The sequence below is a fragment of the Palaemon carinicauda genome, chromosome 21, assembly GCF_036898095.1.
Source record: "Palaemon carinicauda isolate YSFRI2023 chromosome 21, ASM3689809v2, whole genome shotgun sequence".
NCBI classification, from domain to species: domain Eukaryota; kingdom Metazoa; phylum Arthropoda; class Malacostraca; order Decapoda; family Palaemonidae; genus Palaemon; species Palaemon carinicauda.
In genome coordinates this window covers 28,860,704-28,873,559 of record NC_090745.1, presented here as the reverse complement: position 1 = coordinate 28,873,559, position 12,856 = coordinate 28,860,704, and the positions used below count along the sequence as shown (strand labels likewise).

The following is a 12,856-nucleotide window of genomic DNA, read 5'->3' as shown; positions in this document are numbered from 1 at the left end:
TCTATGGCTTTTGCTTGAGTCTTGAATAGTAAGGCTGGCTGTTTGACTGCAATCTTCTGACTGTTCAATCACAGTTGTGGAAATATCTTGTAAAGTATTTTTACAATGGAAATTTGTCCCCTCAGGAGGGTGGGTTTTGGGTTCAAGCGATTTAGATTTTTTTGACTTTTTAGTGGCCTTTTTTGTTTTATTTTCTGTATGAGTTTTTTGTACTAATGCCCTCTTGATCTCATCTTTATCAAATACATCCTCACTAACTGGTGATCTGTTGGATACTGGTACTTTTCCAGTTGTATTTTTGTGATTACCGTCTTTGTTATACAATATCTCGGTACTTGATTTTGAGTTAGTATCACCTTTTGCCTGATGAAGTTCTTTCATTGTTTCTTTTCCTTGAATCACTTCTTTGGTGCCATTTGGAGATTTTTTATAGTCGGTTTTTATCATCATGCCAAAGTCTGCTGTGGCTTGACCCACAGCACTTTGGTTTAAGAGGATATCTTTTGAAAACTTTAGGTTTCTGTCTTCTTTTGTTATCATATCTGCTTCTGTACTTTCAGAATCAGCAGTTCTGTATGCATCGGTATGCTTCAAGATGCCCTCATTTTGATTTTGTGTCCCACGTGTATCCATTCCAGAAGGCTCCGTTAAGTTGACAGTATTGTGCTGCATTGTGCTAGGCATATTAATTATTGACTTTTTAGGATTCTCTTTTGATCGCATTGTTGTATTTCCTTCAATTAGATCCACTTTTAGTAAATGTTGTGCACTTTCCATGTGAGAGTCTTTTACTTCTGGCTCGTCATGTATTGAACTTTCATGCACGAAAGGCAGTGCACCACTCTTACAAAAATTATTAGCTCCTGATTCTTGATTAGTCGTAGTCTCCTCAAAAGTCACCTCAGTCAGCATATTTTCTTGATCATGTTTACAAGTTTTATTACTTCTTTCATAATTTTCTTCCAGACAAAAGTTGTTATATCTTGTCGGTTCAAAGTCTCCTGCCACCTCTGATATTCTATCGGGGATTGCTTCATCAGATTTGGTTTCATTTTCAGTACTATATATATCTTCCTTTTTATCCTCAGCCTTTTGTAAAAGACTTTCTTTTTCCATTGGATTGGTTTGAGCGCTACTTTTATTATTTTCAATATCCTCTGTGTCTTGACCCACAGCACACTGGTTTATGAGGATATCTTTTGAAAACTTTAGGTTTCCATCTTCTTTTGTTATCATATCTGCTTCTGTACTTTCAGAATCAACAGTTCTGTATGCATCGGTATCCTTCAAGATGCCCTCATTTTGATTTTGTGTCCCATGTGTATCCATTCCAGAAGGCTCCGTTAAGTTGACAGTATTGTGCTGCATTGTGCGAGGCATATTAATTATTGACGTTTTAGGATTCTCTTTTGATCGCATTGTTGTATTTCCTTCAATTAGATCCACTTTTAGTAAATGTTGTGCACTTTCCATGTGAGAGTCTTTTACTTCTGGCTCGTCATGTATTGAACTTTCATGCACGAAAGGCAGTGCACCACTCTTACAAAAATTATTGGCTCCTGATTCTTGATTAGTCGTAGTCTCCTCAAAAGTCACCTCAGTCAGCATATTTTCTTGGTCATGTTTACCAGTTTTATTACTTATTTCATAATGTTCTTGCAGACAAAAGTTGTTATATCTAGTCGCTTCAAAGTCTCCTGCCACCTCTGATATTCTATCGGGGATTGCTTCATCAGATTTGGTTTCATTTTCAGTACTATATATATCTTCCTTTTTATCCTCAGCCTTTTGTAAAAGACTTTCTTTTTCCATTGGGTCGTTTTGAGCACTACTTTTACTATTTTCAATATCCTCTCCTTGTCCTTTTTCTAAATGTATTTTTAGTTGTCTATTTCTTCTTCTTTTCAAGATGTAAAAGGCTGCAACGCTGAGCACTGTGATGATAAGCAAGGTAAGGCCAATGGTCAAACCAATCTTGCTGCTTGAGTGATGATCCCCAGTATCTGCAATATGTAAATTTCTCTGAGAAAACCTGAAACATTGATGGGTTATGGATGTTATGAAATAAGTTCGTTCTTTAATAACTCAACTTTTCTGGCCTTTGACAAAGCACATCCTAAAATTTACTTTCAAGATTGAAACATAATTTTGATATTGTGCATAGACATATTGCCTTAAATCTAACTTAGAATAATTTTCAGTTTCATTATGAATTAGCATTATAGGATAAACATGAAAGTTACAAAGATTATTTAGTGAAAATATTTAGCTATAAAGTGAAATAGCATCCCTTTACATCCCGGTAAATTTTTGCTAGGCCAACATTTGGAGGAGAAATATATTGTCTGTCTGATGATTACATCGGAATTACCTGATTACTTTTATAAAGATGATAAATAGTAATGAGCTTAAGAACTTTCTCCCTCTATTTCCCTTTCATGCAGTTGAATGTGACTAAGATGGTTTTGGTCAATTTGAACAGGAGGCTATAAACTCAATGTTTACCCTCCATTTAGTTGAATGTGGTAGAAATGGCATGGCTTTGGTAGATGCTAAAGAGGTTAAGAACACACTCGCTCCATTTACCTTCAATGGTTTTGAATGTAACCGAGATGGCTCGTCTTTGGTTAATGTTACCAAGAGGTCAAGAACTCACTCGCTCTAATAGCTTTTCTTGCAGTAAAATGTGACCAAGATGGCTCGCCTTTGATTAATGTAAATAAGAGGTTAAGAACTCACGCTCACTCAAATAACCTTTCTTAAGGTTAACTGTGACTGAGAGAGCTCGCCTTTGATTAATGTGGAAAAGAGATTAAAAACTTGCTCATTCAAAATACCCTTCTTACAGTAAAATTGTGACTGAGATGGCTCGGCGTTGGCTTATATGAACAAGAGCCTTTCTTAAAGTTAATTTTGACCGAGATGGCTCGTCTTTGGTTAATGTGCAAAAGAGGTTAAGAATTCATTCAGTCAAATAGCCTTTCTTACAGTTGAATGTGACCGAAATGGCTCGCTATGGTCAATATGAACAAGAGGTTCAGATCACATTCACTCTAATAGGCTTTTTTACAGTTAAATGTGACTGAAATGGCTCGTTTTTGGTTAATGTGAACAAGAGCTTATAAACTATCTCACTCAAATAGCCTTTCTTACAGTAAATATAACCGAGATGGCTCATCTTTGGTCAAGGTTAAGAACTTACACTAATAGCCTTTCTTACAGTTAAATGTGACCGAAGTGGCTCGCCTTTGGTCATTGTTTGCAAGATGTTAAGAACACGTTCACTAATAGCTTTTATTATAGTTGAACGTGACCGAAATGTCTCGTCTCGGTCACATTGAACTGTAATAAAGAATATTAGAGGGAATGTATGTTCTTAACCTCTCGTTATCATTCACCAAAGACGAGCCATCTCGAACAATGTGAACATGAGGGTGAGAACTTTCACTGAAATACTCTTTCTTTCAGTTAAATATGACCGAGATGGCTTGCCTTTGGTCAATGTGAACAAGAGGTAAGAACACATTTACTATAATAGTCTTAATTACAGTTGAATGTGACCGAAATGGGCTATCTCGGCCACATTTAACTGTAATAAGGCCAATTAAAGTGAATGAGTTCTTAACCTCATGTTCACATTGTACGAGATGCCTCGTCGTTGGTGAATGGTAACAAGAGATTGAGAACATATTCACTCTAATATCCTTTATTTCAGTTGAATGTGGCCGAGATAAGACATCTCGGTTACATTCAACTGTAATAAAGGCTATTAGAGTGAATGAAATCTTAAAGTTGTTCACATTACTGGAATGGCTCATCTTTGGTGAATGGGAACAAGAGTTTAAGAACTCACTCACTCTAGTAGCCTTTGGTATAGTTGAATGTGACCAAGATGGCTTTTCTTGGATTAATGTGAACAAGATGTTAAGAACTCACTTATTTGAATAGCCGTTCCTAAAGTTGATCGTGACAGAGATGTCTCATCTTTAGTTGATGTGAACAAGGGTTAAGAATGAACTCAGCCAAATAGCCTTTCTTACAGTTAACTGTGACCAAGATTATTATTATTATTGTTACCAGCCAAGCTACAACCCAAGTTTGAAAAGCAAGATACTATAAGGTTTTCTTTTAGTTGAATGTAACCGAGATGGCTCGCCTTTGGTTAATGTGAACAAACTCAAATATTCTTTTTACAGTTTAAAATGACTGAGTTGGCTTGTCTTTGGTCAAAATGAAAAAGAGGTTAAGAACTCACTCAAATAACCTTTCTTACAGTTGAATGTGACCGAGATGGCTTGTCTTTTGAAAAGTTAACAAGGGGTTAAGAACTCGCTCCCTCACATAGCCTTTTTTACAGTTGAATGTTACCGAGATGGCTCATCTTTGGTTAATGTGAACAAGAGGTGAAGAACTTATTCATTCAAATAGCCTTTTTTAAAGATGAATGTGACCAAGATGGCTTGTCTATGGTCAATGTGCAAAAGAGGTTAAGAAGTCACTCACTATAATAGCCTATCTTATGGTTAAATGACCGAAATAGTCGCCTTTGGTCATTGTGACAAAGAGGTTAAGAACACATTCACTATAGAAGTGCTTTTTACAGTTGAATGGGTCTTCTTTGGTCAATGGAAAAAATATGTCAAGAACTCATTCACTCTAGTAACCTTTATTACAGATGGATGTGGCTCAAAAGGGTTCGTCTTTGGTTAATGTGACCAAGAGGACAAGAACATAGTCACTCAAATAGCCTTTCTTACAGTTGAATGTTAAAGAGATGGCTCGTGTTTGGACAACATGAACAAGAGGTTAAGAACTCACTAACTCTAACAGCTTTTCTGACAGTTGAATATGACCAAGATGGCTCAGCTTTGGTTAATATGAACAAGAGATTACAAACACACTCGCTCTAATAGCCTTTCTTACTGTTAAATATGACCGAGATGGCTCGTGTTTGGTGAATGTGAACAAGAATTTAAGAACTAACTCACTCCAATAGCCTTTTTTACAGTTGAATGGAACCGAAATGGCTGCTCTTTGGTTTATGTGCCAAAGAATTTAAGAACTCACTCTCTCTAATTGCCTTTTTTACAATTGAGTGTGACCGAGATGGCTAGTCTTTGGTTAATATGCACAAGAGTTTAAGAACTCGCTTAATCTAATAGCCTTTTGCACAGTTGAATATGACCGAGTTGGGTCATCTTTGGTCAGTGTTATAAAGAAGAGTTTAAGAACACACTCACTTTAATAGCCTTTCTTAGTGTTAATTGCGACTGAGAGGGCTCGTCTTTGGTCAATATGAAAGAGATTAAGAAATCATTCACTTAAATAGCCTTTCTTACAGTTGAATTTGACTGACATGTCTCGTATGGTTAATATGAACAAGGGATAAAGAAATTACTCACTTTATTTACCTTCCATGCAGTTGAATGTGACAAGATATGGATCCTTTTTGGTCAATATGAAGGAGGAGTTAACAACTCGCCCACGCTAATAACCTTTCTTATTGTTGAATGTGACTGACATTGCTCGTCTTTCGCCAATGTAAACCAAAGGTTAAGAACTCTTTCACTCAAATAGCTGTTCTTGCAGTTGAATGTGACTGAGATGGCTCGACTTTGTTCAGTGTGAACAAGAGGTTAAGAACTCACTCACTTTAATAGACTTTCTTACAGTTGAATGTGACTGAAAAGTTTCTTGTATGGTCAATATGAACAAGTGGTTAAGAACTCGCTCACTTTATTTACCTTCCATGCAGTTGAATGTTACCAAGAGGCTTGTCTTTGCTCAATGTGAACTAGGGGTTAAGAACTCACTCACTTTATTTACCTTCTATGCAGCTGAATGTGACCGAGAAGGCTCGTCTTTGGTCAATGTGAACAAGGGGTTAAGAAATCACTTTATATACCTTCCATGTATTTTAATGTGACAAGAGATGTCTCATCTTTGGTCATTTATGAAGAAGGGGTTAAAAACTCACCCACTCTAATAACCTTTCTTATAGTTGAATGTGACTGAGTTGGCTCATCTTTGGTCATTGTGAACAAGAGGTTAAGAACTCACTCAATTTATTTACCTTCTATGCAGCTGAATGTTACCGAGAAGGCTCATCTTTGGTCAATGTGAACAAGGAGTTAAGAATTCACTCACTTTATTTACCTTCCAACCGGTCGAATGTGACTGAGATGGCTCATCTTTAGTCAGTGTGAACAATGTGTTAAGAACTCACTCACTTTATTTACCTGCCATGTAGTTGAATGTGACCGGGAAGGCTCGTCTTTGGTCAGTGTGAAGAAAAGGGTAAAAACAAGCTTACTTTATCTACCTTCCATTCAATCAAATGTAACTGAGGCCACTAGACTTTAATCAATGAGAACAAGGGGATAAGAACTCACTCACTTTATTTTCCTTCTATTCAGTTGAATATGACCGAGATGGCTCGTCTTTGGTCAGTGTAAACTAAGGGTTAAGAACTCGCTTTCTTTATATCCTTTCTATATAGTTGAATATGACCGAGATGGCTCGTATTTGGTTATTGTGAACAAGAGGTTAAGAACTCTCATTCCACAAGCTTTTTTACAGTTGAATATGACAAAGATGGCTCGTATATTGTCATTGTGAACAAGACTTTAAGAACTTACTCAATTTACTTACCTTCCATGCAGTTGAACGTGACTGAGATGGCTCATCTTTGGTCAATGTGGACAACGGGTTAAGCACTCACTCAGTTGAATGACAGAGATAGCTTGCCTTTGGTCAATGACAACAAGAGGTTAAGAATTCACTCATTTTATTTATCTTTTATGCAGCTGAATGTGATTGAGAGGGCTCGTCTTTGTTCAAGAGGTTAAGAACTCATTCACTCGAATAGGTTTTTTTTTTACAGTGTAATATAACCGAGGCGGCTCGTCTTTGGTCAATGTGAACAAGAGCTTAAGAACTTGCTCAAGTTAAACTTATCTTTCCATTGAATGTGACTGAGATGGCTCATCTTTGGTCAATTTGAACAAGGGATTGAGTACTTACTCACTTTATTTACCTTTTTTACAGTTGATTGTGACGAAGATGGCTTTTCTTAGGTCATTGTGAACAAGCATTAAGACCTTACTTTATTTACCTTCCATGCTGCTGAATGTGACAAAGAGGGCTCGTCTTTAATTAATGTGAACATGAGGTTAAGAACTTACATTATTTACCTTTCATCCAGTTGAATGTAACAGAGATAGCTCATCGCTAATCAATATTAACAAAGGGTTAAGAACTTACTCAATTTACTCACCTTCCATGCAGTTGAATGTGACTGAGATGGCTTATATTTGGTCAATGTTAACAACTGGTTAAGAACTTATTCAATTTACTTACTCTACTCCTTGTAGTTGAATGACCTAGATGGCTCATCTTTGGTCAATGAGAACAAGAGGTTAAGAATTCAATCGCTTTATTTACCTTCCATAAAGTTGAAAGTGACTGAGATGGCTTGTCTTTGGTCAGTGTGTACAAGATGTTTAGAATTTATCTACTTTATTAAGGTCACATGCGGTCTCTGGTCATTGTGAACCAAAGCTTAAAAACTTATTCACTTGAATAGCTTTTTTATAGTTGAATGTGACCGAAATGGCCCCCTATGGTCAATATGAACAAGAGGTTTAGAACACATTCACTCTAATAGGTGTTTTTACAGTTAAATGCGACTTCGATAGCTTGTGATTGGTTAATGTGAACAAGAGGTTATGAACTATCTTACTTAAATAGCCTTTATTACAGTAAATGTGACCGTTTTGACTTCTTTGGCCAATGTGAAGAACAACTTAACAACTCAATCACACTAATAGATGAGCCATATCGGTAACATTCTACTGTAATAAAGCTGTTAGTGAATTGGTTCTTAACTTCTTGTTCACATTTACTGAGATGGCCCGACTTTGTTCAATGTGAACAAGAGGTTAAGAAGTCACTCAATCAAATAGCCTTTCTTACAGTTAAACATGACCGAGATGGCTCGCCTTTGGTCAATATTAACAAGAGGTAAGAACATATTTACGCTAATAGTCTTAGATAGTTAAATTTGATCAAAATGAGCCATCTCAGTCACATTCAACTGTAATAAAGGCTATTAGAGTGAGTGAGTTGTTTACCTCGTGTTCACATTGTCCGAGATGGCTCGTCTTTGGTGAATGGTAGAAAGTGGTTAAGAACGCCTTCACTCCTAATATCTTTCATAACTGTTGAATGTGACTCGAGATGAGTAATCTCGGTCACATTCAATTATAGTAAGGCTATTAGAGTAAATGAGTTTTAACCTCATGTTTACATTGATTGAGATGACTGGTCTTGGGTGAATGTGAACAAGTCTAAGAACTCTCTCACTCTAGTAGATTCTCTTACAGTTAAATGTGGCCAAGATGACTTTTCTTTGGTTAATGTGAACAAGAGGTTAAGAACTAGTTCACTCAAATAGCCTTTCTTACAGTTAAATATGGCGGAGATTGCTTCACCTTTGGATGGTGTTAAGAAGAGGTTGAGAACACTCACTTCATTGGCTTTTCTTACCATTGAATGTGACCGAGATGGCTTGTCTTTGGTCAATGTGAAAAAAAGTTGAGAACTCATTCACTCAATATCCTATTTTACAGTTGAATGTGCTGGAGATGGCTTGCCTTTGATCAGTGTCAGGAAAAGGTTAAGAATACATTCACTCAAATAGCCTTTCATACAGTGGAATATGACAGAGATGTCTTGTGTTTTGTCAATGTGGACAAGGGGTTAAGATCTCGCTCACTTTATTTACCACCCATGCAGTTGAATTTGACTGAGATGGCTCATCTTTGGTAATTGTGAACAAAAGATTAAGAATTCATTCAATTTATTTACCTTCCTTGCAGGTGAATGTTACAGAGATGGCTCGTCTTTGGTCAGTGTGAACTAAGGGTGAGAACTCATTCACTTTACTTACATTTCATGCAGTTGAATTTGACTGAGATGGCTCATCTTTGGTCAGTGTGAAAAAGGTGTTAAGAACTCACTCACTTTTTTTACCTTCCATGCAGTTGAATGTGACCGAGAAGGCTCGTATTTGGTCAATATGAATGAGGTTAAGAACTTGCTCACTACATCCACTTTCTCTGTAATTGAATGTGACTGAGGCAGCTCGTTTTTAGTCAATGTGAACAAGGGGCTAAGAACTCAGCCACTCAAGTAGCCTTTATTACGGATGAATGTGACCGATATTGTTCATGTTTGGTTAATGGTAACAAGAGGTTAAAATCTTTCTTACTCTAATAGCCCTTCCTACAGTTGAATATGACAGCGATGGCTCGTATTTGGTCAATGTAAACAACGGAATAAGAACTCGCTCACTTTATGTTTTCTTCTATATCGTTGAATATGACAGAGATTGCTCGTCTTTGGTCAATGTGAACAAAGGGTTAGGAACTCCTTTACTTAAATAGCCTTTCTTACAGTTAAATGTGACGGAGATGTCTCGTATTTGGTCATTGTTAACAAGAGGTTAAGAACTCTCTCACTCTAGTAGCTTTTTTACATTTGAATATGACAGAGATGGCTCGTATTTAGTCACTATGAACAACAGGTTAAGAACTCATTCAACTTCCTTACCTTCCATGCAGTTGAATAACCGAGGTGGCTCGTCTTTGGTCAATGACGACAAGAGGTTAAGAATTCACTCACTTTATTTACCTTCAATGCAGCTGAATGTGACAAGAGATGGTTCATATTTGGTCAATATGAAGAAGGGATTAAGAACTTGCCCACTCTAATAACCTTTCTTATAGTTAAATGTGACTGAGATGGCTCATCTTTAGTCATTGTGAACAAGAGGTCAAGAACTCACTCAATTTATTTACCTTCCATGCAGTTGAATGTTACCGAGAAGGATTATCTTTGGTTAATGTGAACAAGGTGTTAAGAACTTACTCACTTTATTTATCTACCATGCAGTTGAAAATGACCGAGATGGCTCGTCTTTGGTCAACGTGAACAAGGGATTAAGAACTCGCTCACTTTATTTTCCTTCTTTACAGTTGAATATGACCGAGATGGCTCGTCTTTGGTCAACATAAACTAAGGGTTAAGAACTCGCTTTCTTTATTTCCTTTCTATACAGTTGAATATGACCGAGATGGCTTGTATTTAGTCGTTGTGAATAAGAGGTTAAGAACTCTCATTCCAGTAGCTTTTTTTACAGTTGAATATGACAAAGATAGCTCGTATATTTTCAATGTGAACAAGACGTTGAGAACTTACTCAATGTACTTACCTTCCATGCAGTTGAACGTGACTGAGATGGCTCCTCTTTGGTCAATGTTAACAACTGGTTAAGAACTTACTCAATTAACTTACTCTACTCCTTGTAGTTGAATGACCTAGAGGGTTCATCTTTGGTCAATGAGAACAAGAGGCTAAGAATTCAATCACTTTATTTACCTTCCATAAAGTTGAATATGAATGAGATGGCTTGTCTTTGGTCAGTGTGAACAAGGTGTTAAGAACCCGTTCACTTTATTAACATCACATGCAGTCTCTGGTTGATGGGAACAAAAGCTTAAAAATCCATTCACTTGAATGGCTTTTTTACAGTTGAATATGACTGAAATGGCTCATTATGGTCAATATGAACAAGTGTAAAAGAAAAGGCTGAAATTTTTCTAGTTATTCCAGAGTTCTACATTTAACCAAAAATTAAATGTAAAACCCTTGGTGTGGAGTGTAAAGAAATATCTTTATGCTTTTCGTATATTTCTGTTTGTACTGAAAAGTACCTTATGTCTTTAGTTAACTTTGGTGGTGGTTGGAACTATGGGCATTTGTTTAATGGTAATTTGTTTTATGGTTATAGGATAATTTGCGACTTTGTTTACTATTAAGCCTGAATAGTTCTTGAAACTGACTGTTTGACAGTTAATTATCCACTCACTCTGCCTTTTGACTATTTATATTCAGCGGTCCAGAATCAAGACCAGGGGCAGATTCCAGTAGGACAGATTTCCAGCAGGGGAGAGTCAGGATTCCAGTCCAGAGACCAGCACAGAAAGCAGTCCGGAGCGGAGTGGCACCAGACCTTTGAGATTTTCTGACATTTTTTTCACCCTGGAGTTATCAAGTGTCATGGAGCGATAAACTCCATTTAGGCCGTGCGATAGCATTTCATGTTCGGAGAGAGGCAACACGAGTAACTGGACTTATCTAACCATGAAAGACCAGGATCTAAAGAAACGTATGTCAGTTGAGAGACCTTATGCTGGCTCAATAGGATTGATCTGTTTCCTAGATATAATTTACGCTTATTATAGTTTAAATTATGGTCGCCAACACGTCGAAAAAATTAAAGTAAAGGATTTTATCATTATAATTACCATTATACTTGTGCCTTTGGTTTATAAACCAGTAGAGTTCCACTTTGACTAAGATTAACTACGAACGTAATTCAAATATATTTTCTCTTCTCAAGTAATGAGTGTTCATTTACGAAATTTACGTTTTCACGAAGCTAGCTTGCTGAATTTCTTTCCCTTCTCGTTAAATTTGTCGATTAATTTCTTACGTTAAGTTGATTCTTTTCAAGAGGTGAATATTTTTTTATATTATTTTAGGTCCTTTACTTATGGTAGATGAGTTACTGTGGAGAGGAAGTGGTGCATACATCCGATGACAGCTTTTTGGGTGATTTCCTCTCAAGACGAGAAACGGCAGTTCAACATCTATAATTTCACTTATTAAACTCAATAGATTTTTTTGTCTTTGGTTTAAATCCTCACTGTCAATTCATGATTTTTACCATAACAAGAGGTTTGGAACACATTCACTCTAACAGGCGTTTTTATAGTTAAATGTGACCTAGATAGCTCGTGTTTGGTTAATGTGAGCAAGGGTAATGAACTCTCTTACTTAAATACATTTTTTTTTACAGCAAATGTGATTGTCATGATTCGTCTTTGGTCACTGTGAAGAAGAGCTTAACAACTCAATCACACTAATAGCCTTTCTTACAGTTGAATGTGATCAAAATGGGTCGCCTTTGGACATTGTGAACAGGATGTTAAGAACACATTCACTCTAATAGCCTTTATTACAGTTGAGTGGTTCCAAGATGAGCCACATCGGTCACATTCAACTGTAATAAAAGCTTTTAGAGTGAATTAGTTCTTAACCTCTTGTTCACATTGACCGAGATGGCCCGACTTTGTTCAATGTGAACAAGAGGTTAAGAAGTCACTCAATCAAATAGCCATTCTTACAGTTAGTTATGACCGAGAGGGCCCGCCTTTGGTCCATGGGAACAAGAGGTAAGAAAAGATTTACGGCTAATAGTCTTAAATACAGTTAAATTTGATTGAAATGAGCCATCTCGGTCCCATTCAACTGTAATAAAGACTATTAGAGTGAGCGAGTTCTTAACATCATGTTCACATGGCTCTTCTTTGGTGAATGGTAGCAAGTGGTTAAGAACACATTCACTCTAGTATCTTTTATTACATTTGAATGGGACCGAGATGAGTAATCTCGGTCACATTCAATTGTAATAAGGCTATTAGAGTAAATGAGTGTTTAACCTCTTGTTTACATTGATTGAGAAGGCTGGTCTTTGGTGAATGTGAACAAGTCTAAGAAGTCACTCATTCTAGTAGATTCTCTTACAGTTAAATGTGGCCAAGATGGCTTTTCTTTGGTTAATGTGAACAAGAGGTTAAGAATTAGTTCACTTAAATAGCCTTTCTTACTGTTAAATATGACGGATATGGCTTCACATTTGGACACTATATAGTATTCTAGAAGTTTTATTCCGCCTAAGGTAACAAATTCATGGAAAGACTTTCCTGATTGATTATTAGAAGTTCCTTAG

The 12,856-nt window shown here is 36.7% G+C and overlaps 2 protein-coding genes across 2 annotated transcripts in view; one reads left to right on the top strand and one right to left on the bottom strand.

Annotated features, from left to right (window-relative positions):
* The window catches only part of LOC137615237 (uncharacterized), a 13,965-nt gene extending 1,927 nt beyond the window's left edge, over positions 1–12,038 (bottom strand). The window contains exons 1-2 of the mRNA XM_068344942.1: positions 9,034–12,038; positions 1–2,003 (exon numbers count right to left, since the gene is read on the bottom strand). The exon at positions 1–2,003 is cut by the window's left edge and continues 1,927 nt beyond it. Coding sequence (XP_068201043.1) covers positions 1–2,003; positions 9,034–9,040 — 2,010 coding nt within the window. The 5' untranslated portion in view covers positions 9,041–12,038. The remainder of the gene's footprint in view (positions 2,004–9,033) is intronic.
* LOC137615243 (excitatory amino acid transporter 3-like) overlaps positions 1–12,856 on the top strand; it is a 1,014,688-nt gene that overhangs the window by 236,764 nt on the left and 765,068 nt on the right. The window lies entirely within an intron of this gene.